We start from the raw sequence: 26,036 nt of genomic DNA on the forward strand, positions 1-26,036 counted from the left end.
GTCACAGAGACAAGTCACAGTGGCCTACGTTAGCGTCATATCATCCGCTAATATAATACCGTGGAGAAAGCTCAACGCATCACAATGGTAGAATATTTCAAACTTCAGAAGTTGTAGGGCAATGATAGGTATTTAACAAATCACTAGAAATCTGAGAGGTATGTCTGAGCAAGCCGCACGGCTAAATGAGGTCTCTGAATGGCTTCCCATAACTTATGGCAAACAGCTCACACTTCACTGTGCAGAATTCAAGGCTCTCCGCAATCAGCGTGCAGAACAGTTCTCTAGCCTTATCCTCCCGCATTTTTCCACTCTGCTGTAGGTCCTCCATCGAGTCCTGCGCCTGCACCTCTCTCTTCCTTTGGTGGCCCCTCTGGCTTGAGTTACTTTGTCATCATCTCCCAGAGCAAATATTTACTCATCCTTGAAGATTCACCACAGTGTGAGCTCAACAGAACGTATGCTCCACAAAGTCAAGCGGCTCTATCTGTCCCGCTGGTTGCTATATCCTGGAAGAGGTGCCTGGCATATAGTAAGTGCTCAATAAACGCTTGTTCAGCAAACCGAGCGAACCAAAGGTGAGTGCCTTACCACACCCACGACCAGATTATATCATCTTTCAACATCTGTATGCGGCAGTGTTGGAACCTTGCTTTATATTTATGTTTCACAAATGTCTGCTCCACTGAACACGTACTGCAGGGCAAAGATGCTACGTCACTATATTTATTTAATCCTCAACCGCCTAGCAGTGCACCGGGTAGGGAGCAGACACACTGTAACCATGTGCTGGCTACATAAACAGACAGTACATCTTCCACACCTCAAAGAAACTAGTCCAGAAAGCAACAGTGCCAGGCAGTGCAAAGAACCAGAAAAAATGCAACTGTGGCTGAAGAACGGTGAGCATACATTATACCCACTACATTAATCAAATAACAGATTTTAGGTAATGACTGCAGGTGGAGGAGAAGCAAGACGGTGGGCAGTACATCGCCATGAGACGCAAAAAGAAAAAAACTGTCCACTGTCTTTAAAAAAATGTTACCAAGTTATTATTTTTCAAACTGAAATACACCAATCAACCTTATAAAAGTTCATTTAATAGGAAGTCTGTTCTAAGCACTACATGAAGAGAAAATTTCCATAATGTTTATCATTGGAAATGATGTAGTCATTAGAAATTTGTTCAGAGGCAGTGAGATTAATAAGCAGGCAACCTAAGAACAGTGAAAGTTACAGATTTTCTTTTAAGTGCTTAAAAAATCAGACCCGGTTTCCAATTATAATGATGACACCAAAAATATATGAGAATTCCATTTAAAATATTTGCCAGGCTTTCTACTTCCTCTACTGAGATTTTTCTCATATTCCGCTGCTCAAAATGCAAACCCGCTAAAGTGTAATTCTTAGTCAATTTAATGAGGAGTTACAGCCTTTTTTTTTATAGGTACAATAAAACGACAACTTTGAGGCTTCTCCTCTACCTTTTCCTGTCCAGTGAGCAGAGGCAAAGATGCAGGTAGCAAGCACACAAACATGGTCAACTTCACTAGCAGCTGAAAGACACCAACAGGAGGATGTTTCCTCCGAGTCTCTACTCAAACGTTAGGCGTTTAGTGGCGGCCAAGTAGTGACATTGTGTTTATTCTTCACTTACTGGTTGGAGCAGGTAGATGAGAGACTCCTCTTGGAGGATGATCACGGGCAAAGGCGTGATGCGGGTCGCCTGGAACAAGGTGCTCACAGATGCCATGATCTGGTCAAAACGCCCAGCCAGTCCGCCCAAGGTCACAATCACGTCTACCTAAGCAGGGAAAGTACAAGCAGGAGTCACATATTTAAAGGGTCTAAACAACTCCACTGCGTCAAACACCTAAATAGAGCGTTTCATGCTACATTTTTATTGGATAAGCCACAGATAAATGGTAGATATCATTTCTGTTGTTCAGATGAAGGAATTAAGTTGCTTGTTCAAGGCTACATTATTGGTAAGTGGCTGTCGGGTTTCCAGACCAACTCTTTATAAAGTAGACATGTTACATTTTCCCCACCTGCCTATTTACCTGGCGAACTGCCAGCCCCTCCTTTAACACTATTTTGTGCTTCTCCCATTTGGAGTTTCCCCTGACCTCGCAGCGGGTGCCTCTCCTGTGCGCTCCCACAGCGCACCAGCGGGCCCTCCTTTCTCAGCACCCGGCACATGACATCGAGCCCGTTTTACAGGTTTGTCACCCGACTACAACCCAAGTCCCTTCAGGACCTGTACTGTCTCTCCGCTGAGCCTAGCAAGTCGCCTGAGCTCCGTGCCTCATTTTTATGTCCACAGGTAAACACTGGGTAATAGTGAACCAACAGAGCGGCCATGGGATTAAATGAGGTCGTCAGGTGAGCTAATAAGCATAAAGCACTTAGAACAGGTTTTCTAACACTGTGACCGTTTTTCCTTGGTGACCCTCAGGTTCAATGTCACCACCCTGGCCCCTGGCAGAGCACAGGAGAATGGCTGAGTTCTCTCCCAGGATAATGAAATGCTTCTGTGATTTCCTTACCCTGGGCAAGTCTTTGATTTTTTTTTTTTTTTTTTTTTTTTGTTAAACATCTCAGGCCTGATTGTAGGAACAGTGCTGTCTTCCCTTACAGAGCCATCCTGACTACTAGTATTTCTTTGATTGATTGGACTACAGGTTCTCAAGCCATGCCAATGGGGTCCCTGGGGTGGGGTATTTTTATCCACAGAAACAAAACAACAGAGTGATGGATATAAAAACGTGGAAATGTGTTATTTTTCCTTCCCATGTAAATACAGCAAGTGGTGGCAAGAGCATATTTGCACGTGTTTACATTTCTCTGTATCAGGAAGTGAGTTCCAGGGAGAGTCGCACAGAATAAATAAAACACCCTCATGGTTTCCTTTCGGTACATAGTTTTACTCTATTGTCTCTGATGACAATTAAATTATTTAAAGAGAAAAATCAGAATATATTTATAAGTAAAATTATATAAAATCACAGTCTGTATTAAGTAAATCACATGAATATCATAAATCTACTGCAGGTGATTATGGTCTCCAAACCTCTCACACTGTCAGAATATAAAGATATTTCTACGAAAAAGAAATTCAAAGGAATTCCTTTCGAATTATGGGGTTCATAAAAAATGGAAAGATGTATTACTCGTGGTTTAGGACACCCCAGATACCTAGCAAAGCATCTTTAACACAGCTGGTATTTATTGCAAAATGAAAAATCTAAGTATGATTTATATCATATTCAGAAACAATTGGCTATTAAGAAGCGGAGTTTGAAAAAATATTACAATTCGTTTTATATAAATGTTGTCCACAGAAGCTACATGACTGCTTGGTAGATATGTGAAAAAATTCCTATCTGCATTCTTTGACCATCCTACTAAAAACAAAAACAAGAAACAAAAACCCACAGGTATTTTTAAGTCTGGCTAAAAATCCTTTCACATACGGGATACCCTACTCAAGCTGAATAATTAGAATGTTAGGAATGTTTACAGCACTAACCAATATGCTTCCCGTTCTGTTGAAACTGGGTTATGAGAAACCGGAACACGGATGTAGCTTCTTTCTTAGCCATTCCCACCACTGAGCAAGTGGGAAAGAAACCAGTGATTTTCCAAATCTTTTTGCAAACAGATTGACTTTGGTAAGAGATGCCCTATTCCAGAAGATCGGTATTTCCGCACATGTGATCATTTTTTAATAGCAATCACCCTGTCTTGCATCATCATGATTCATTTCAACCCAACAATATTTCTTGCTTTGCTTCAGTCATAAAATAAATCTTTGCTGCGTATTTTTGTCCAAAGTGATAGATGAAACTCTCAGTTTCCATGTGTGGATGGATTAGATTCAGTTCTCTGTGGCTTGTTGAGGGCATTATATGCCCAGATTTTAGTGGTATAAAACTTTCTTCACTGTTTATAGACCAGTTTATAATAGGCGGCTTTCAGACTTGCTGTAGTGCAATCTGGAGCAATATAAATAGTTTATGTTAATTACCCTCTTTCCACCTTCTGGGAGAATACAGAACATTTTGCTTGCAAATTTTGCACTTGGTCATTAACACTCTGGTTTCTAGTTATGCACTGGGCCATTTTATAATGCCAAATGAGGATGTTAAAAACTGTTACTGCAGTGACATTAATTACTTAAAGCTCATTTTTGCCATGTAGTAAGTTTTCTTCAGCTAATACATGTGTATAAAATAGCTGATCACCTCGTCATCCTCAGTCAGGTTCCCTTCAAAATTACAAGCAAATGTATTCCATATTCATGAGCATCATAGTAAACTGAGTGCAGTCTGTGGTAAAATACATGTTCAAAAATAATTTCCTCTTTATAAAATAATATCCTTTATTTATATGGATGCTTTAAAAATATCAGAATCTTTAGGGTCAATTTTATAGGCATCTAAAATCTCTAACAGAAATGGATGAGGAAACAGAATTAAAATGTAATCTGTCTATTTTGAATCCAGAGAGTCTCATTTCTAATGTATTTTGAAATATCTTGATCCATCTGTCCAGACTGGGAATCACATTCACGTGTCACGCAGACATGGAGAGGGGAAGGCACACAGCACATCCAAGAGAGAGGCTGGCACCCTCTGATTCTCACTCTGTGGATCTGCACTTCAATCCGCTGCCTTCGGCTCTGGACCAGCACCTTGACCTTGGAATGCTACGTTGACCTTCCACCAGGAAAAGAGGGGCCTGGAAGCGGAAAGACATCTTCCACATCTGGCTATTAAGACAGGAAAAGGATGGAAAATGAATACTACAGGGTTCCATCTTTTCTGATTTCAGAGGAGCTTTCTGAGACACCTCACACACACACACAATGTATTTCTATGTATAGACTTTTCTTCTCATGAATACTTAATTAAATGCCACTGAAAATACATTGATCTGATAGGCACGTTCTCATGATAAACAGTAACATAATTTCAGCTCTTCAGTCATGACTTAAACTATAAGCAGATCATTTCTTTAAAACACAGGTGTTATGAGCAGTGTGGATAATCATGATTACAGACGCAGGTACTAATATATGTAATATGCCTTGCTAAGGGATACTCAAAATGAAAAGAAATTTTATAATCTACTAAGCATTTTCAGCTTGTTCGATTTTATGGGTATTATTCTTACAGAAGTCCTCAAGGTACACTTTCCTCCTCCAGCTGCAATTTCGGTATCTTCGCAATGCAGTAATTCAAAATGAAAAGTCCTTTTCACATAAGGTCAGTATTCTCCTGCAGAGCAGCTCCGCCCCAACGGTTGCTGAAATTCTCTGCATTAATAAGACATTTTATCCGGCAAGTGAGTTGCTGGTAGGCGGTTAACCTCCACCTCGCCCCGGGGCTCGGGAAGCTCCTGCGCCAGTGGGAATGGGGGATGGAGGGGGCACCTGGCCTCCAAGGCAGGAGGCCCTTTGTATTCCTAGCCAGGGGTCCCGAGTCACTGGAAAGCACTGGCCCTCTCTGTTCTCCGGCTGCAGGGCTCTCCAAAGAAGACTGCTAGTCTCTGAGAAGGAAAAACAGAGATGTGACTTCCTCTTTTGAAGGCAACTCCTAAAGGATCTAGGAAACGGCCTGCTAGTGCGCGCAGGGCCCAGGGCGCCTTTTCCTTCCCCTTGCTTCCTCGTCTGACACTTGGTTTGCTCAGCATCTGCTCCACAGCATGAACAGAGAAGTAACAGAAGGCTTCATCAATACAAGCTGCAGCTTCATTTTTTTAGAATTACTCTATTCTGTGTTCTGAAATGAAGATTAAAGCATGAAATAGAGGAGGGCTCTATGAACAACCTATCACGAGAAGCTGAACGTCCTCGGAAGAGGCACGCTACAGCATTTACAGTCTGAAACCATGACAGTCGCCTGTAATGTGCCTCGGCTATTGGACCAGGGCCACCTGGGGCTGCAGACTTCGTCTGCAAGTCACAGCACAATGACTTAGCAGAAGAGGCGCAACCCACAAGTGTCAAACGCATTGGGAGGAGCCCCCCAGAGGCTTCCGCGGCGCATCTAAGGGAAGGAAGTCCGCCTCTGGGGGTCGGCACCGGACTCCCACCCGACCTGCCTGGGAACAGCAGGGCCTCAGTGCGCACACGGGGCGCGCTGTGTCCACCTCAGGAGTTCAGAGGTCAGAGCACCGCTCCTTTCTCTCCATGAAGGCGAAGGGCAGACGACGGGGAGCTGGGCCTCCCTGCTGCGTCCTGTTACTACACTTGTAGGCACTGTCCCCAAGGGGAGGGCAAGCTGGAGACCTCTGCTGGCAAACACTTCAACAGGCAAGGAGTACTCCACTAACTCCACTTTCTAACATGAAGAGAATTCTTCTGAAATGGAAATATGTCCCACATTAACAATGCTAGGGTGAGTCCATAAACTTGAGCTATACACTGAAAGTAAAGAGATTTCTGAAAACACTGATTCTAAAACCATATTAGTCCATGAAATTTATCACAAGATCAGAAGATCACAATGTTTTATATATTTTTATCTTAACTTATATTTTACAAAACACAATAAATTATATAAATACATTATATAAAATGTGATAATATCACAAGAGCTATGTTGTACATGATAATATGGTTATTAATATCACGTCTATAACTGTTACTTTGCATTAAGGACTTTATATGTGGCAGCCACCAAAGCAAGTACACTAACCAATAACTTGCGGGTATGTGGGGACTATTATTCTGACTTACATATGAGAAAACTGAAGCTAAAAGAACCTAAATAGCTTTCCACTGTCATGCAGCTAGAAGGAGTGTCAGGCCCACCTCAACTATTTGAACACCTAACCTCTAATTATGATGGATTGGAGACTAATACTTTTAATGATAAACACGCATTATTACAACTGGCACAGATAACAAAGATGTTCACGTGTGTGGACACATGTCACAGAAGAACTGCCATGACATCTAGAACGCTACTAAGAAGATCCCTTCAGAGACTCTACCTGCCGGGTAAGGATTTTTGCCACGGTGTCCTTTTCATTCTGCACTGATGTTACTGGAAACACATTTACTCATTGAACAAATACTTATTAACTAAATAATGTGGGAGACAATAAAAAGTTTCAAGCCAATGCACATTTAAGGTAAAGGATCTGAATTTTCGTTGGAGAACAGAGTAAAGGGGGCCAACAGAGTGCTAACCAAACAGCCGAGGTAAAAATGACAAGGGTCTGGACCAGAAGAGCAGCAGTAAGATTAGAAAGCACAAAGTGGGCACAAGAGGTCCTGTGGAATAAAGGAGCCATCGTCACTAACTGCAAGGGGACATGTAGTAAAATATGAGGTTTCCGCTAGGTCTCGGCCAGGTGGATGGATGGTCGTGCCACAGGACGACAAAGAAAGTAAAGAACGAGAAAACGGGGCTTTGTGAGGAAGACGGTGAATTCTGTTTCAGACGCTGACAGGAAGTCCCTCTGGCTTTCCAGGGAAGAGGTGGAAACATGGCATTGGACATGGCCTTGGGGTTTCAGATCAGAGGCGTAAATGAGGGGGTAAGTGGCACAGCGTGCAACAAGAGAAAGGCAGGCGTGACGGAGTATCAGTGTGAGAGCCGGGGAGAAAACGAAGGTGGTGATGGAGACCACAGGGGTCTGACAGGTGAGGACGGGGCGCGGGAATAGGCAGGGTCACCCCTTCCACACGCAGCGCTGACCAAACACCGGGGGCCAGCTCTGCCTTCGATGAAGCCCCACCCCTCCGGGCTCTTTCGGGAAACTGAGAAGGTGGAGAGTAGCTGGGTCATCTCCACCTTTCAAACACCATCAAGTCTAAACCGCACCCATGAACATGCGGCAGAGGCGCCCCATTTGAAACCTTTTGAGGACGCACTTTAACGTGAGAGAATGCACAAGAAGATATTTCTATTTGCCTAAGTGCTAAGAAGTACTTGCCTTTTTATTCTATATTATTATAAGTCATATCACAAAAAGATTATATCAATCTATAATTACAGCATATTTGAAACAGTGAACCTATTTTTTAAGTAAAATTTTTACTTTGGAATAATTACAGATCTAGTAAAAAGTTGCAAAGATAGTACACAGATTATACACTTCACCCAGTTCCCACGAGCATCAACAGCATAAATAACCATGGTACATTTGTCACAACTAAGATTGATGCTGGAGCCACAGCAATCAGATAGGAAAATGAAATAAAAGGCATCCAAATTGAAAAGGAAGAAGTATAACTGTCATTATTTACAGATGATGTGATACTATATATGAAGAACCCTAAAAATGCCACCAAAAAGCTAATAGAATAAATGAATTCAGTGAAGTAGCAGGATACAAAATTAACAGTCAGAAATTGGTTGCATTTTTATACACCAATAATGAACTGTCAGAAAGAGAAACTAAGAAAGCAGGCTAATTTACAACTGCATAAAAAAAAAAAGTAAAATATTGGGACAAACTTAATCAAAGAGGTAAAAGACCTATTGTTGGAAAACTATAAGACACAGATAAACTGAAGAATACACAAATACATGGACAGATACACCTTGCTCATGGACAGGAAGAGTTAACATCGTTAAAATGTCCATCATACCTAAAGCAATCTACATACTTAATGTAATCCCTATCAAAATATCAAAGGCATTTTTCACAGAACTGGAACATCTGATCCTAAAATTTACAAGGAATCACAAAAGACCACAAGTAGGCAAAGCAATCTTGACAAAGAAGAACGAAGTTGGAAGTATCATGCTACCTGATATGAAACTATACTATTAAAAGGCTACTGTAATCCAAAGAGCGTGGCATTAGCAAAAACCAGGCACATCGATCAATGGAACACAATGGAGAGCCCAGAAAAAAAAAAAAAAAAAAACCCACTCCAATATGGTAAACTGGTCCATGTCAGAATGCCTATTGCTAATAAATTGAAAAATAAAAAGTGCTTCGGAAGATGTGAAGAAAAGAGTACCCTTGTGTACTGTTGGTGGGATTGTAAATTGGTGCAGCCACAGTTTAAAACAGTATAGAGTCCTCAAAAAATGTTAAAAAGAACCCCCATATGACCCATCAATAACACTTCCAGGTATATAGCAAAAAAAAAAAAAAAAATTCAAAACACTAATTTGAAAGACATATGAACCCCCGTGTTCATTGCAGCCTATTTATCATAACCGAGATATGGAACAGCCCGAGTGTCCATTGATAAACAAATGGGTAAAGAAGATGTGGTAAATATGAAATCTTACCATCTATGACAACATGCATGGACTTAGAGGGTATTAAGCTACATGAAATGAATCATACATATTTCATTTATATGTGGAATCTAAAAAAGTTGAAAAATAGACAAGCAAAACAGGAACCAATTCATAGATGTAGAGAACAAATTGACGGTTCTAGCTAGAGGGGGACTGGGGTGATGGGCAGAAAAAGTAAAAGGGGTTAAGAAGTACAAATTGCCAGTCACAAAATAGTCCCAGGGATGTGAAGTCCAGCAGAGGGAATACAGTCAACAATATTGTAATAATTATGAAGGTATCAGAATGGGCACGAGGCTAAATGTCTAAGCTTTATGTTGTACACTTCAAACTAATATAATACTGTATGCCAACTGTAACTGAAAGTAATTTTTAAAGAAAGACTGACACTTATACATTGCTATTAATTAAACTGCAGACTTCATTCACATGTCACTGATCTTCCACTAAATGTCCCTTTTCCACTTCAGGATACAAATCCAAATGCACCCTGCACCTAGTTTTCATGTGTCTTTCATCTCTTCTGGACTGTGACAGTTTCTCAGTCTTTTCTTGTTTTTCACGACCGTGAAAATATTGGACAGGTTTTGTAGAATGACCTTCAATGTGGGCTTCCTGACGTATCTATAATTAAACTGGGACTCCGGGTTCAGGGAAGAACTCCCCAAGTGCCCTTTTTCACCTTATAGCTGCAGAGAGGGACAAGTGATGTCAACATGAATTATCACTGACGACGTTCATTTTCATTACTTGAGTCAGATGGTATCTGCCGGGTTTCTCCACTGTAAAGGGAGTATCTTCCCTTTCCAGAACAGGTTTACACACAACAGATGTATTATGTTTTGCTTTAGATGAGATCGGAATCTTGCTGAAGACATCAGCTCATCAGAACAAGCTGTACTACAGAGACCAGAGTACTAACGGACGGGTACTAGATGAATCGGGGTGACCACTTCGTAAGTTACATAAATGTCTAATCACTACCCTGTACACCTGGAACTGATATAATAGTGCATGTCAACTATAGTTGAAAATTTTTTAACTTTTTAAAAAAGACACCAGAGCACCTAGGAAGATATCTCTCAAGCCACAATCATGGTTCCTCCTGTAACCCTTTATGAGGCAGGTCTTATTATACTAATGATTAATTAGTCCAATCAAATAGCCAGTCATAAATTTAATTTTCAAGTGAGGAGCAAAAGATATTTAGTAGGAACATAAATCAAAGCCAATAGTCCATTACAAAATGATAATGTACAGTTAACCCCATTACGGATAATTAGTAGATATAAGTAAGTATTTTACAGGGCAGGGGGGAGCACCAAGGGAAAAACTGGGACACCTGTAAAAGAACAACAATAAGAAAAGGCAAAAAAAAATAAATAAATATTCTAATAACTCATAGTATTTCTAGATATATATACTGTCTCTGAGAAATGTCACGTAGGAATCAAAGAGAAAGATTAATATTCCCTACAAAAGTCCTAATAGCTGAGAACTTCAATTCAGACATAAAAACACAGAAACTTATATGTGTGTGTGTGTGTGTGTGTGTGTATGTATATATAAATCACAATTCATTATTCGCTCAGGCCATTAAGAGAGTAAAAGAGGGCAAAGGGCGACTAAATGGTGGCGGACAAAGACTTGACTTTGGGTGGTGAGCACACAGTGCAGTGTGCAGACGCTGCATCACGGAGTTTACACTTGAAACCTGTGTCGTTAACCACAGTCACCCCAGTCAATTCAATTAAAAATATTAATCTCATTCAAAAACACTCCCATAAAAGAAAAAAAAAAAAGAATTAAATACATATGTAATAATCCTGTACTCTTTAGGTAGTATTTGATCAGTCATCATTAATATCTTGTGTATATAAATAAAATTCAGATATTTGTTTTCATCCGGAGTACTTAGTTAGCATGATGTATCTTTTGATTGAACGTTGTTTTATTTATTTTTTTGTTTTTTATTGTCCATGCAATTACAGTTGTCCCACTTTTTCGTCCTCTGCCCCCCTCTACCCAGTGTGCCCCCCCCACCTCCATAGTCGGTCCCCGCTCACCGTTGTCCAGGTCCATGGGTTCTTGATACATATTCTTTGACTAATCCCCTCACCGACTTTCAATTAAACATTTGTTTTAAAAAATAAACGTGGCATTAAGAGAGCTAAATTTTACTGAAGTTTTAGTAAATAAAACTAGAATGAGTTTCAAATGTATGAACAGGCAGTTTGAAATTAATGGCAACTTCTCTGCCCAAATTTTGCCTAATACGAAGTCTGGGTTTAAAAAAACCAGAAACAAAGTGTCTGGCCCGACTGCCATCTGATACTAGGAAATATCCTAAAGACACTGCAATTTTTAGGGTCTTATAATCTGTATTTGTTTCTTCTTTATCCTCCACAATGTACACCTTACATTTTAGAAAACACGAAAAAACAGCTTTTAGTTTTCCCCCTGAATCCAGGCTATAGGTCTCAGCCGTGGACCACAGCCTCGGGAAACAGTGAGGTAACAGGAGAGCAAAGCACCACAAAGACACACGTCAGAGAGCCATGCAGAGGAACAAATAAACAAATTTTAGGGGAAACAATTTTCTTAAATAATGCCATGTGCTAGAGTCAGCTCCTCTAGGATGAGAACAGGTCCTAACCCAAATTCTATAAACTTCTAATATGTTACACTGTATGGTTACTTAACATATTAAATATCTAATTAAATGCAATTTATCTGGTATAATTAACATTGTAGAGAAAATGCTAATAAGATCAGATCTTACTATACGATACAGACACTTTGATTACAAATTCATATTTATAACCTAAGTGGAAAAGCAGAAACGCATGGTAATTTGCTCAGATTTATTACTTGGATGAGGGTGAAGGGTATTTGGATACAGTTCGCGAGTATTTAGGGAGAATTTTTCAAAGCCCTCACGATGCTGTCATCTGCGGTGAGAGGCTGTGTGGAGAGAAAGCTGGTGTTAGTTCCCTCTCTGCTCTCTCTAATCCTGCTTTTCTCTGGCTGTTACCTGCAATCAATTGCAATCTTGTATTTCCAGGTTAGATGTTACGTCAGGTGGAAGCTCAAGACTCTCTATTTGGTCAGATTTAATACATGTCGGAACGGGAGCAACCTGGGAAGGTTTTCACTGCAGGTAATGGGTCGCCCAGTTTATCGAACAACACTTTTCAAAGCGCCGAACCCAGCACGCTGTTTGTTCTCCATCTCAAACCCACTCGGACACCAGCCGCCGGCTCCCTGGAGCGGGATCCATCCTCTGTACACAGCGCTTCTCCCTGTTGCCCTCCAGCTGCTATTTGTTTATTATGCGTCAGTTTCCCTCAAAAGCTGTTACCGAACTGTGTTACATCCTCCTGTCCTGTGCGTTCCCGGGCGCTAATGGGGGCCCAGCATCCCCAGAGCCATTCTTACAGTACGCCGAGTCTGCTGCTCCGCCGGGAGCCAGGCAGACCCCATCCCAGCGTCGAGGGCTGTGCAGTTCGGCTGGAAAGAAAGGCCTCAAGGAACAAAGAGAAGTACTGGCTTGGCCAAAAAGTCCGTTATCGTTTTTCCTGACAACGGCCCTAGTGGCGCTTAGTTGCCTTTAACTTCATTGGAAACAATTCTGTTAGATTGTATTGTGACGGCTGTCATATAAGCCTGCATTAAAAAAAAAAAAAAAACTTATCGAAATTGGTGAATTTTTTATGCAGCCATTTTAATATTGAAGATGTAAGAAAATAGGCAACATTTTCAGCATATTATGCTTTATTATTTCCAGAAAGGTAAAAACACAACTGAAACACAAAAAAAGATTTGTGCAGTGTATGGAGAAGGTGCTGTGACTGACTGAATGTGTCAAAAGTGTTTTACAAAGTTTCTTGGTACTACTGACATTTTGGCCAGATAATTCTTTGTTGTGGGGCTGTCTTACGCATGGGAAGATGTTTAGCAGCTCCCCTGGCCTCTGCGCACGAGAAGCCAATAGTGGGAGAGAGCCGGCATATTCAAAACATCCAAATCAATAACGTTATTGATGAAAATGAAAAATGTCTTTGATTTTACAGAGAAAAATGTAACAGACTGTTTAGCCTGCGCAATAATTAACAAAATCATTAGACGTGTCTGAAGTGCCTTGAAGGAAAAAAGGGGGCACAGAGATGTAGAGTGCTAGGACCTAACCCAGGGGTTTGGTGAAGGAAAGTCTGCCTTCAGCATGTCAGGTTTACTCCGCCATGGCGGTCTAGTCAAGACAAGGAAAAATACAGAAAATCCACAAATCCTCAGTAGGGGCGCAGCGTAAGCGAAAACACCTCCAGGCCAGGCAGAACAGAGAATACAGCACACGGGGTCTGTCCAGAAAAAGTCCAGCCATTGTTAATGTAATGAGAACAGTTTGTGCGACACCGATGTAACCTGGTGGCCAAGGAGCGCGGACTGGAATGCGCATACGTGAACAGTGATGACTTCACTGTACTAGTCAGTGGGGGCGGTAGATGCCATTGAGTGAGCATGTGCACTGTGTGGCCATTGCATTCTAAATGACAGAGCAAGCAGTGCAATGAATCTGCATCAGATTTTGTGTAAAGCTTGAACATTCCTCTGTGGAAACCATTCAGATGATTCAGAGGCTGCAGCTGTGGGCAACCGGTGATTGGCAGCTTCATCATGACAATGTGCCCGCTCATACATCACATCTCAAGCAGTTTTTTTGCAAAACATAAAATCATTCAGGTGACTCAGCCCCCCTACAGCCCAGGTTTGGTGCCCTGAGACTCCTGGCTTTTCCCAAAACTAAAAGCACCTTTGAAAGGGAAGAGATTTCAGACCATTGATGAGATTCAGGAAAATACGACGGGGCAGCTGATGGTGACCGGGAGACTGCGTGAGGTCCCAAGGCGCGCACTCTGACAGGGACTGAGGCGTCATTGTCCTATGCACAATGTTTCTTGTGTCTCGTATCTTCTTTAATAAATGCTTCTCTCTTTCATGTGGCTGGCTACCTTCTGGACAGACTTTGTTCTTTAGGAACAAAGAGAAAGTGCTGTACAAGAGGAGGCTGGAGAAGGCACTGGGCCCAAAGCATGCGGAGGCCTATGGCAGCCGTGGGGGTGCACCGCTCACTCTCCCTTAGAGAGAACCCGCTGTTGGGCCGTGAGGACACCTGGCTGTCATGACACTTCAGGATGCAGCTAAGCAGGCCACCAAGGCCACACTGTTCCTGGGCTGCGCCCACTCCATGGCTAGGCACGGTGGGAGTCTGGATCTTTCTCTCCAATGCAGTGGTCCTCTAACAGGTCCTCTTGCTCCAGTTGTCCCCACCAGACTGGCCAAGACTTGGTCAGGTTTGTTTGGCGATCATATATACCTGCTTACCCCCTTCCCCAGCTTGGGGCTCTCTCTGGAGTTTGTCTGGTTCAGTTTGAGATATGCTTATCTGTTTTGAGATCCAATGCCTGCCTGAGCACTGTATTATGGATACAATCAATTAAACACAACAAATGAGACACATAATTGCATTCCCAGGTTTCAACAACTTCAGTGATATCTCTGGGGAAACTGAAACTGTTGTGAAGATGTACGATTTTTTTTTCCCTAAGAAACTAAAAAAATCAGCTATGTCTGGATGAAGCAGATAATTCTCAATGGGCTGTGTTCTGTTTTCATTAAACAAATATTTAATGATAGCAATTTATTGCTGGAAATAGCACAATACATTTGGTATAGTTCAAGCTACAACAGAGATGAGAATGTTTGCTCAATTACTTTTGCTGAGTTTGCACGATGAGCGACTTGCCATTTGTGAAGTTAACAAGGCTTTTCTTCAAAGGGAGAAAAGGATCGTCTACCACCTCAGCTTAGTAACTAGATGCTAGAATAAATCTCTGATGTACCTTTGCAAGGGAGTAAGTGTCCCTCAGGGTGGCATCTGCAACACCTGTCCTGTCCTGCCACAGGTGTGTTAGCTTTGTAGTCAGACCACGTGAGACGTGGGTGGAGCCCACTTCCCACGTCAGCCTCACACAACCCAGATACTCATCCTCCTTTGCCAAAACCAAGAGTGGCCAAAAGCAGCGGTCCCCAACCTTTCTGGCACCGGGGACTGTTTCCGGAAAGACAATTTTTGTATGGACAAGGGTGGGAAGCAGGGATGGTTTCGGGATGGTTCAAGCACATTACATTTATTGTGCACTTTATTTCCATTATTATCACACTGTAATAATTATACAATGCACCACGCACTAGGGTTAGCATGTGGGCTTCCCGAAACACACAGCTTTGCAGGGCAACCAACAACTAGAGATGAAAAGCAGCTTCTCACCCAAAACCAAAAATGAGCTGCCGGTTTTGATTACACACGGCCCACTTCACCGGGTCTCTGACCGCAGCACCGTAAGGTGTTCACACCCGTAACCTCTGCTTTACAAGGTGTGCATGCTCACGTGTGAGAGGCTAAGTACAGATTTACTGACTACCCTGAAAAGCCATGACCGGGAACCCCAAACCCGGCACAAAAGTAAATAATGATTTCTTATTTTAAGAAGTAAATAAAGTTTTAGGTGAGTAAAGGCTTCCGGCAGGATCTATAACGGACTTGGTAACAGGACTTTTACCACCCAGGTGGGGCACATCGTACCTGCAGGTCTTTCTTTTCTATCTTCTTTTGAAGCACCTCAAGGCACTTGGTGAAGTCAGTATGGTCTTGATCAGGAGTTGAAATGAGCTCACATCCCTGTGTTACAGAAGGAAAAAGGTGAGGATACGGAATGATGTTAACCTCACGAACAGCTCGGGAGCGATAAAGGAAACAGAAGGTGATCAGCAGGGACATCAGAATCACTGCCATTATCTTTTTTATTTCCTGTTACAGGACGGCTCAGGAATGGTGCCGGAACAGCGCAACGATGATATGATTGTGACAGTTATTTTACCCAAGGAAAGTACAGATTCAACTACATCAATCGTCTTTAAAATTCCCTGCTATGACATTTAAGATTAACATAAGAACTCTGGTACAAGTATTATAAGATATGTCCACAGTGAAATTACCTTAAGTTAAAACTATTTCTATTTTGGTTCCATTTTCCCAAGGCAGGTAAACAAGGAACAGACTGACAGTGACCGGGAAAGGGGGGGGGGGGGAAGGGGGGAAAGAAGGGGGAGGGTCTAGTCAAGGAACTGGTAAGAATGACCCATGGACGTGGACAATGGGGTGGGGACTGACTGTGGGGCGGGGGTGCAGGGTAGGGAGGAGCAATGGGGGAAAAAATGGGACAACTGTTAATAAAAACACAATTTCTAAGGAACTTTAAATTTCTTTAAGCAGACCTCCTAAGTTTACTTACATTAATGGAAAAACCAGTATTAATATTAAACTAATGATAAAACTACATTTTAGGTAAAATCAGGTTAGGTGTCCCATAAAGTCCTTTCCACACCTTCTTCCACGTAAAAGCAACATCAAGGGCTCTGCCTCTGTGAATATGTCGCTTGGATCGTTTTTGAACATAATGAAGTGAATTTATACGTTTTCTGGCTCCTTCTATAACAGATACCTTACTTACCTAGTGAGAAACACTAAAATATATTTATAGATATAAAGCCACATAAGTGACAGCTTGTTGGCACCCGTGAACTTAGATGACTAAAGAAATGATGCTTTTGAAATGAAACCTTTTCTTCCAGTGTTTCCCACAGGGAAAGGTATGTAAAACCGGAGTGCGATGGGACTTCAGACTTCTTAATTCAGGAATAAGACAGTGTGTGGTCTCCAACAAACAGCTGAGTAAGGGCAAGTTAAACATAATCTGCTATATAAAGTTGCCATTCAAAGAGTTTTCAAGGATACAAAACACCCATACTGCCTCTTAAATTATTCCAAGAACCATTCTCAGTAGATTTAGAGGCTCTTCTTTAACTTCAAGGTCTCTTTAAATGTGTCAAGTTCAACCTGTGCTTTTTTCATTTATGACTGCCCTACAATGCAGTAACCAATGAAAAAACTAACTTCTCATCATTCAGAAATATATTATGCCCTAAAAGGTGTATATGTCATCTTTACAAGATCATCGACACGTCCTTTCCCTTCCCTAAAAGGACAATGAAATTTACTCTAATCACCGCACAAGGGCATAAGGAAGCTGACGCTTCTCAGGCCAACACTTCTGGAAAAGAAGACATGGAAGTGCGCCAGAGCGTCCAGGAACTCCTGGGACCAGGGCTGAGGACACTGGACTGCCACCAAAGCAAATCCCACCTTTGAGAATGTTCCCTGAGGACGGGAATTATGTTTCACTCATCACCGTTTCCGTTGCCTGACACCAGTCTGCTATATAGTAAGTGTTCAATAAATGTTTAAATAATATTCTTGAGGAATAAAAACGTTATGTTAGCAAAGAGGAAGGAGAGTGTGGCATCTCATTGCTAGATACAATATAAATGACAATGGGAGATGTCTTCTTGTAAGTGTTAACAACAGAAATCATCACTCTGATAAAAGGGGGCAGAAATAAAAAGGCAAATAGAAATAGCAAAACAAGAGATGATAAATAGATCATTGTCTACCTTAAAAGTTATCTTCACAGAATCAATAAGATCCAAAGGAATAATTACAGCTAAAGAGAACCCCAAAATAATCTATCTGGTCCCACTATAACATTGTGGAGATTGAGAAAATAAAACCGAGAGATTTAAGTAGACTTGCTAACCACCAGACAGCAAGGTAGTAAGCAGCATTAATGTCACATCTAGGAATCCTATATTTTTACTCCCATCAAGTGGGAACAAATCCCTAGACATCTAATAGAAAAATGTCATTGCCCACTTCTTGAGTTGGTTCCACAGGATGATATTATAAAGTAACTTGAAACATATGAGCAAGACTTCAATAACATTGTACTTTACCTCAGCAATCTAAGATGGACCCACAGGAAAGCTTAGTTCAGGACATGGAGACGGATTACCAGCACTGAAATATTTAGACTACACACCAAGAACCCCTAGCAACTCTGATTGGGGTGTTGATCAGCCATCCACAGCTTCTTGGAATTCCCATGAGTTTGAATGATTCTAATCTCGTCCCAGATGGACGACGACTTCACCAAAAGCAGAAAGAGCTCTAACAGCCCCGCGGGAGAGCCTCCCACAGCTAGAGGGGAGACCTATGAAACAAGTCACTAGCTCAAGTGCAGCGACAGGCCCTTGGCCAACAAAAGATGCTTTCACTGTTGCCTGAGTCTTAGGAAGACATATTAAGATCTAACAGAGAAGAAATATAGAACCAAACTGATACACTATCAAGACCCTGTGGACAAGGAAAAACACATAAATGGCTGCTAACAGGTATTAAGCTATGCTCACCTATTATACATTACCATATATTTATAATGATTTATGGTATGGAATAAGACTCAATTTCCTGGAGTCAGAAGCACTGGACTTGATGTTTTCTAAAAAAACAAAACAAAACAAAAACACCAAACACCTCACACTCATAATCCACGGACCCTGGAGATATAAAAGCTGAGATATGACCAATTAAGGAAGTATATCATTTTTCAATAAAAATTTCTAATATTAGTTTCCTAATAGATATATGTATATTCTACCTTAAAATATACAGAAACCTTCCAAACCATTAACTGTAGAACTCTTTAAAGAGTCTGAAGATATCAATGTTTGAGTAGAAACTTGTTTCCACAATATACTACTATCTTTGTTTTTTTTTCAATTGCCTGAAATATATTAGGATACAAATTATTGTTTTGTATCCTCATCTTGTACTATGCATTTTGCATACATAGTATTCCAATAAAACTGAAATCTGAATTTCGTATAATTTCTATGTGTTAGGAAACAGCATTCTGTGACTTTCCCCCAATCAGTCAATGTAAAAACCATCCTTCACTTGCCGGCTGAATAGAAACAGACAGCGGCCAGATGCGGCCTGCGGGCCATAACTCACCGAGCAGTCTCGGTTCCCAGGTCCCAGTTAGCTCCTGTGATTACGACTAAACCCTGTATGGGTGCGAGCGACTTAATGGGGGGCAACAGGGTCAGAGCGCTACGACAATCTCCCTGAGCCTCCTTTTCCTCATCTGTCACACAACTGTGGCACCAGCGGCAAGTGCTGCCGGGGTCCCGTGCGATGATCTGCAGAGCGCCTACGCACCACGACGGGCTCAGGGCAGAGGCTCGCCCAGCGCGTCAGACGAGCCGCCAGGGCCCTCGAGTGTTGCTACCCCCAGCACGCAGCGCCGCGGAGCTTTTAGAGCAAACAAAACGTATTCTCCGGAGAACTGCGTGTGGGTGTGTACAGAAGTATTTTGAATTTACTGACAACTCAAAGAAATTATTACAAGGCAATGAGTGTCAGTGATCGACCGAATTTCAAGAGCAGTGCAAAAACCATCTCCACCGCTTAAGTTACTCTTTGCCAATCATTTAACTACTTTCACATTTAGCATGCACAGAACCTATCATACTACGTTTCATCTTCAGGTACTCTTTTAATGGAAAAAAAGAAGACCCTTTAAAAAATGACAGTAACATATCAATTGTCATCTCATACACTGTGTTCAGGGAGAGACTTGTCCTCGTTGAAACAAGAGGCAGGGGGCTAAGTCTGGTGAAAGTGTCCCCAGATTTGGTATTGGATTATTCATTCTAGGTTGAGCCCCTCAGTGCCCGCCCATCTGCCAGGACATGAAAGGACTTGTGCAGACGATCCTGCCAAGACTTGTGTGGGGCTCTAAGACTTGTGCTGTTAACGTTTTGGACTGAATTTATAAGGGTAAGAATTCAGAGGTGTTCTTTCCTCTTAGGTACCATGTACCATGCACACCAATTTTAAAAATTTCTTTGGAGTGACTGACATATAACTAGCTTCTCCCCTAGCATAATACAGTATGTACACAGTTATAAAATAATCAGTACCTCCTCAATAAATTAAGACTTTTCCCAGAAAATACAATCCCATTCTCTGAAATATCAGATGTTAAAAGTTACCTAATCTTAAATCAGAATCTTAAAATGATCTCTTGATAATTAACTATCTTCCTCACTAAATAAATAATAGTAATAAACTGATATCAGAGTACCCTTTGTATTATAAATCGGTCACTTTCTATGACTTAGGTTCTTGAACCCCCTAGTTGCTGTACCAGGTAGATGTGGTTACCACATTTTACATATGCAGATTGAAGAATGTGCTCAAAGTGACGGCTGGTAAGGGCACTCACGTGACCTGAAGCCCATACTCTTTACCCAACATGCTCCGTCCTCACCCTGCTTAATCAAAGTTGGAGTCCTCTGGACGGTGTAAGCAGAAAAATGCCTTTGTAAGTTATACTGGACTTTTATGTAGTTTGTTTTCTCCAGCTTCTTTTTTTCTTTAAAAAAATCTTATTTATTATTTTTACTTTTTTAGAGACAGGGGAAGGAAGGGAGAAAGAGAGGGAGAGAAATATCGATGTGTGTTTGCCTTTCATGCGTCCCCAGCTGGGGACCTGGCCTGCAACCCCGGCATGTGCCTTGACTGGGAACTGAACCGGCGACCCTTTGATTCGCAGACCGGTGCTCCGTCCTTTGAGCCACACCAGCCAGGGCTGTTTTCTCTAGTTTTAAATAACTGCACATCCTTGAGCACTTAAGCAGATGCGACCCCTGCCCAACTTCGCGCTGCTTCCTGGGGAGCCGAGGGCTAGAAAGCCGCAGGCTCTTACAGCCACGGGGAACGGGGGCCTTCCTGCTCTCCCAACTCACTGCGTTAGCACCACGTTCAGTATGTGTTCATGACGTGGCTTACTTTTTCTTTGCTATGAAACACACCATTATAATCACTAACTATGTTTGTTTCCTTCTGGTTGTCTCCTTAGAATTGAAATCTACAAATAAAATTGCTGGGAAAATCATAAACACATTAAAAAAAAAATCCTTGGTAGATACTGCCAGAGTGCTTTCTAGGAAGGCTGCAAAAACATATATTCCTACTGGTAATATATGAGGGTGAAGAGTTTCTTCTTTTAAAATACAACTAACAGTAAAAAACACAATTCATCCTGGATTTTTATTGTAAATTGATTTAATTGACTCAACAGCAAACAGAGGTCAGGTTCATTCACAGAGCTGTCCTCCGTTGGAAAGGAAGGGAAGAAGAAGTTAAGAAAATTCTGGAGTGGTGTGAAGCAGGGATGGGACTGGGAGTGGTTCACCCCACTGCGGACTTAGGAGCCAGAGAACGGTAGGAAAGAGATGGACCCTGCGGGGAGGGGTGGGATCAAGAGGACGAGATAAGAAGCCACCAAACGTCATCTTTGAGGTGGTCGGGAGAACCATGAAACATACCATGCTGCCCCACGACACGAGAACATCGACGTGGATTTTTTTGGTCCATAGACCATGAGGTGAGTGGTCCTGCTAGCCATTGCTGAAGCTGTCTTTCTTCTCGGATATAAGCATGGCATGAACTTTGAAATATTTTGGGGGAGATATATTCAAGAGTCTTCTAAAAACTGAATGTATTAAATTTTTAATAATGAATTTCCACAATCACTCATTAAGCTGAGCTGACCAGACCCCATAATAAGGAGCCGCCAGCCAGGGTAAGAGCGCAGCAGGCATAAGGCACAATGACGTATACGCTGGATAATCAAAGACACAGATCTAAAATTAGCCCAGACTCATTCTCAGATCTGCTAAGAGGAAAACGGAGATAAAGCCAATTGGAGTCTAACTGATCTATGTTCCTGACAAGGGTGTGAAAACCTCCTTTAACCAGCAGAGAAGGAATCACAAAGTCCCCATTTCCGCTCTCCTCTCGATGGTACACAGCGCTCTGGGGAAGACGGCTCCCTCAGTTTTATTTACCAGCCTCCTAAAAGCACTTCTACTTTCCAAACTAAAAAGATGTTTTCAAACCATCAAATGACAGCCTACAAATAACAATTTCTTCAATTTCCCGTGATTAGACTCTAAGTAACAAGTTGCCTCTTTCTGCGTTCCTAGATGGTGTATGAAAGGAAAGAATGAACACAATTTAACCTTGTAGCAATTCTCCATTCAGTCCCAAACACAAAGGGACATTCTAATCTAGCGTGATCTTCACTGGCCTGGGTGTTACAAGATAACCTTTCCTTTGAACAGGGCACTGCAGGAGAACTGGAGCATTTTAAACAAGAAAGTCACCGCTTTGTTAATGGAAGTCGAAAGCCTTTTTTAAACAGCAGAAGGTTTTAAATGGGGGCTCCCTTACCAGAAGCAGAGCCAGAGTTCTGGACGGAAGAAGGTGCCCGCAAGTGGAGTTAACAGAGCAGGCTTGCGACGGCTGTCCTTGCAAAGGCCTGCTGACATCGGAGACCCTGGATGGTAAGTGGGTCCCTATGCTGATTACAGCCACGACCCTTCCCCAAATGCTAGTACGGGCTCAGGTGCCCAAACTGTTTGTGCGCACTGTGGTAAGCACCTGCTTGCCGTCTGGCACTCTGGCACATCCGATGCACAGGGCGGGGCTGTCTACATGTATGTGCTCCCAGTGAAACCGGGCACCGAGTCTCCAGTGAGCTTCCCTGCTGACAACACCTGGCTCCTGCCGCAGTTAGATGACTCACACCCTGTGTGACTGCACCAGGAAAGGGCACTTGGAGCTGGTGACAGGTTTTCTCCAGACTCTGCTTGCCCCACTGTGCCCCGCCCTCCCCCGCCTTCTGCTGGTTCTGCTTTGAATCCTTAGGCCACAATAATACCTCAGAGCCAGGAGCAGGACTCTGCTGAGCCCTCCTCGTGAATCACCTACCTGGGGACTGTCTTGGGGACCCCCAAAACAAGGAGCTAACAACGAGGTTCTTCCTCAATGCCATGTATGAAGGAGCTATTTTGTACTATTTCTGAGATCTGCTTTGTCTGGGCGCTGTCCCTTTATGACCACTAGGAATAGGCTGAAGAAAGAACCAGCTTCCATCAGGGGCCTCTACCAAGTCCCCCAAGAAAAACAAGGACGTCGCGCGTAGGAAGGGAGCATGGAGGAGAGCCTGGGTGTGTCTGCTGCTCGATTACTCTGAACTAAGCAGAGACAGAAAAGGAAAAGTTAAATCCTGATGCAGAGAAAAGGAGGCACAGGATTTCCTCAGTGTGTGAACCTGACCCTCGCTTTGCTTCGAGAAATAGCCTCCAGTAACCTAGAGGATCATGGCCCAGTGTTACAACAGCCTGCTTGGCTCCCAGGCCAACCTGTGCCCTCTGTGAGCTCGGGCCAGGCTCTGGCTCCATACTCCCCGATCTCCGTCAAAGGCAGCTACAGTTCTAACCTGATCAAGGTTGTTGCAAGGATTCAAGGAGTTTATAAATAAAAGTACACATAAAAGTGTTCTGCGTATGGCAAGCACTTTAAAAAAATGGTCGGCTATTATTATGTTCAAGGTTGTATGGATTATTTTCTCTTACCAGCTTTTAAAATAAGAGAAAACCTAGATGGCCTGCTGAAAAGTTTTTGAAATAGTAAAACAAGCTTCTAAGCATCCAGATCCATTTTAGCCTGCCTGGAAACCAATAAACTACATGAGGTGTTGGTGGGTAAAGAATAGTGTTATTTGGACAGATTCACCTGAAGAATACCAAGGTAAACATTCACCTGAAAAATACCACGATGGACAAAATTAGGTTTTTGGCAGACTCCCTTAAAATGAAATCGCGCGCAGTGAATTTCCAAAAGGGGCAGTTTTCACAAACTCGTTTGATCACAGAGATCTTTTTTGTACCACGTATCTGTCTCTCCAGTGCGTGCTGCTCTGGCTCTAAAATTAGGACGAGATACCTGCCCCCGTGTAAATGTGAAACAGAACCTAACTACCGGGGGCGCCAGGATAACAGCCATAGACGTCGGGTATTAACAGGGTTAAGGAGGGAAATTAGGATACATTGTTTATATCAAGCTCTATGAGGACAGTGCAAAGCAAAGGAAGGCTGCACCCAGCAGCCATGTAGCTGGGGACCGTGAGGGCGGAGAATCAGTAAATGGGGGTCCCCTGGGCCACGTGAAGGAGGGAAGAGGGACAGCCGCAGAGACTCTGGAGAACAGACAGTAAGGGGACTGAGGAGAGGCAGGCAGGTGCCAATGAGGTCATATGGGAGGCATGTGGGAATTCTTAAAACATAAAGGCCACAGGCTCTCCCTCTTAGATGCCTAAAGTTGTTAAACAAACTCAAACAAAACAGGCTTTGAAAAATAAAGACAATATAAAATAAAGTCAGTTTGAAAGGACTGTGGTAGAGGCACACGTAAGAATTAAGGTATATTCAAGAGACAGCTTCATCGCTCCCTCCCCGAGAGGCTAACAAGGCTGAGCCAACCCCTTGTAAGAACAGAAAGTAAAGAACCTGTCACTCAGCCGTCCAGGGAAACCGCCTGTCGGTAATTCCCTGAACAAAGCCTCTGTATCTCAGTGTATGTTAATTCCCTTAATGCTGATGCCTAAAACTTTACTATACTCAGGGTTGTTGTCTAAAAAAATTTAAAGGAAATGTATTCATAAATGAAGCTGAGCTTTATATTTCTCTGGCGGGGCAACGTCATGCCTCGTTCTAGTTCTAGCAAGTGCGGGCAGTCACGAGCAAGCACCGAGGGCTGACACATCTTTTTCTCGTCAAAATGCGAGGAATACAGGGCGAGTACCGAGGCACGACTGTTTTGTAGAGCTGCCTCTGCCTGGCCCCGCGGTCAAACTTGCTACAGCCGTCCCTCGCGATATCGCGGTTCACTTATCACGGCCTCACGATGTTGCAGGGTTTTTTAAAATATTGTGTACTGTTTTCACAGTTTCCAACAGTCCAGTTTTCCATTTTCTCTAAATTAATAAATTTTACCGTATCTGAAGGCTGCTGCACGTGGCTGAGCAGAACTGGCAGAGACTCAACTAAAAGGAGGATCAGGCGGAACAATGCAGAGGCTTTTCACTGGAGATGAAACCCGCCTGTGGAGACTGACATTTAACTAGAACTGAACCCGAGGCTTTACAAACTCAAAAGGAGATTTAAGTGAGTTTGATTATGAATTAAATCTAGCTTCATAAACTGTACACTTATGAGCTGATTAGAAATCTTTTAAAAAGCAACATTACTGAGAATTTACTAAAAACCTCTTAAGTAAAAATTTTAGGAAGTACAACAAAATACTCCCAGCTTATACTAAAATAGTTTTGCGGCACTTCTATGGCACTTCCAAATGTACAACATTATTCGGTCATGGCTGCAGGGGCCTGAGAAAGCCACGACTATGTAACATGATTCAATGTCATGTGCCTCGGTAAGACTTCCACGCATGCAAACTAACAACTCAAAAAATAATTTGCATAGTTAGTTCAAGGAACCATAACCACTTTATTATTTATAAAACATAAAAACTAAAATGCACATTACTAATGGCCAGGGCTAAGTATTAGTTATCGGACATCTCTGCCTGAGTACGAAACTTACCTACACCTCCCTTCCCCACTATTTGAGAACCAGTGTTTTTAAAGTGGAATAAAAATACAAGCATTTCCAATAGTCCATTTATAAAAGATCAGACATTCTATTCAAACGTCAAACCAGAAGTCAATTTCCCATCGTTCTGACTGGTAAAAGTTATATTCAAATTCAAATCCTTGATCTCCTAAAATATAAGGGGAACGAACACCTTTATAAAAGTGACAGCCATGATAATGAGATATAAAAGATGAGCAATTCCCTTCTATTATATGTAACATTTCTGGCATCTTA

General features: G+C 42.2%; 1 protein-coding gene across 1 annotated transcript in view; it reads right to left on the bottom strand.

Annotated features, from left to right (window-relative positions):
• TPK1 (thiamin pyrophosphokinase 1) overlaps positions 1–26,036 on the bottom strand; it is a 201,320-nt gene that overhangs the window by 89,790 nt on the left and 85,494 nt on the right. The window contains exons 6-7 of the mRNA XM_090286846.1: positions 15,922–16,017; positions 1,661–1,807 (exon numbers count right to left, since the gene is read on the bottom strand). Coding sequence (XP_090142972.1) covers positions 1,661–1,807; positions 15,922–16,017 — 243 coding nt within the window. The remainder of the gene's footprint in view (positions 1–1,660; positions 1,808–15,921; positions 16,018–26,036) is intronic.

This window comes from Furipterus horrens, unplaced genomic scaffold (assembly GCF_987537825.1).
Source record: "Furipterus horrens unplaced genomic scaffold, mFurHor1.1.pri manual_scaffold_9, whole genome shotgun sequence".
Lineage (NCBI taxonomy): Eukaryota > Metazoa > Chordata > Mammalia > Chiroptera > Furipteridae > Furipterus > Furipterus horrens.